General features: G+C 57.8%; 1 protein-coding gene across 1 annotated transcript; it reads left to right on the forward strand.

Annotated features, from left to right (window-relative positions):
* Positions 1-191: 191 nt before the first annotated feature.
* Positions 192-1,019, forward strand: DIO3 (iodothyronine deiodinase 3). Its single transcript, XM_009280842.1, has one exon. It carries the CDS (start codon positions 195-197, stop codon positions 1,017-1,019), a length of 825 nt encoding a protein of 274 aa, XP_009279117.2. The 5' UTR covers positions 192-194.
* Positions 1,020-1,752: the final 733 nt, after the last annotated feature.

Here is a 1,752-nt window from a genome sequence, read left to right on the forward strand (position 1 = left end):
GGGGTAGGTAATCCCCAGGCTCAAGTTCCAGAGGGGCGGGTTCTGGCCGGAGGTGGAGTCACTTTTCATTTAAATCCCTGACTATAAAATGGGCTTAAAGAGAAGCGGGATCTCAGCTGTGCTGCACAGACCCCGGCAAGCAGGGTGCGTGGGGGCCCCCAGGCAGCCAGCGCCCTGCAGCACAAGCCGCTGCGATGCTCCACTCCCTTGGCGTTCACACCTTGCAGCTGCTCACCCAGGCGGCCGCCTGCATCCTCCTCTTCCCCCGCTTCCTGCTCACCGCCGTGATGCTCTGGCTCCTGGATTTTCTGTGCATTAGGAAGAAGATGCTGATGATGCCCACGGCGGAGGAGGCGGCCAGCGCCAGCGAGGGGCCGCCCCCCGACGACCCCCCGGTCTGCGTGTCCGACTCCAACCGCATGTTCACGCTGGAGTCGCTGAAAGCCGTGTGGCACGGGCAGAAGCTGGACTTCTTCAAGTCGGCGCACGTGGGCTCCTTGGCCCCCAACCCCGAGGTGATCCAGCTGGACGGGCAGAAGAAGCTCCGCATCCTGGACTTCGCCCGCGGCAAGAGACCCCTCATCCTCAACTTCGGCAGCTGCACCTGACCCCCGTTCATGGCCCGCCTGAGGTCCTTCCAGCGCCTGGCCGCGCACTTTGTGGACATTGCCGACTTCCTGCTGGTGTACATCGAAGAAGCACACCCCTCCGACGGCTGGGTCAGCTCGGACGCAGCCTACAACATCCCCAAGCACCAGTGCCTCCAGGACAGGCTGCGGGCAGCTCAGCTGATGAGGGAAGGGGCGCCCGATTGCCCCCTGGCCGTGGACACCATGGACAATGCTTCCAGCGCCGCCTACGGTGCCTACTTCGAGAGGCTCTACATCATCCAGGAGGAGAAGGTGATGTACCAGGGAGGCAGAGGACCGGAGGGCTACAAGATCTCGGAGCTGAGGACCTGGCTAGACCAGTACAAAACCCGGCTCCAGAGCCCCAGCACGGTGGTCATCCAAGTGTAAAAAGGACCTGGCAAGAAGTGCAGGGGTGGAGAGGCGAAGGGAGGGCGGGAGGAGAGGTGGGGAGGGAGAAGGCACTGCGACGCGGATGGCAGGAGCTGTCTTCCCCCGGGGACACTCGAAGGAGGCTGCTGTGCGAGCTTTCGAGCAAGATGTGCCATAGTCCTTTCTCTATTCAAATCATGTTGATTTGCCAGCCACTGTCAATACTGTATTTCCATGTGCGTTTTGTAAATAACTCTCTCTCCCCCCCCCCCCTTTTTTTTTGTGTTTTGAGAAGCGTTTACTATTTTTTAAGGAGGCTCTCTTCCTACGGGATCTGTTCCCAGCTGCGTGTGTGCGCGGGTGTGTGTCTGAAAAGTTGTGTACAAGTGCTCCGTGCTGCCTAGCAAGTGCTAACTGGGATTTCTAGTATTTCTTTGTGATGACCGATTTTGAAATGGGTTTCTCTAATGCCAGGAAATCGCGTCTGATGTTGTCAAGTACTACAACTGCCAATAGCCAGAGCTGAACGGAATGTCCTATTTATGTGGGGTGGGGGGTTTGTAAGACGCTCGTTCACCTTTTTTTTTATGAATTTTTTAAATAATAAAGGTTGAGTAAATACACGTCTAACTTTGACTGCCTCTCTCTATCTTCAGACCGCTACATTCACTTTCCCTTTTGCCTACCTCGCAATGCCCTTCCCGCAGCCGAGGAGGGGAAGGCGAAGCGGCAGGCGGGGGGGGGGGGCGGT

Source organism: Aptenodytes forsteri, unplaced genomic scaffold (assembly GCF_000699145.1).
Source record: "Aptenodytes forsteri isolate BGI_AS27 unplaced genomic scaffold, ASM69914v1 Scaffold193, whole genome shotgun sequence".
NCBI lineage: Eukaryota > Metazoa > Chordata > Aves > Sphenisciformes > Spheniscidae > Aptenodytes > Aptenodytes forsteri.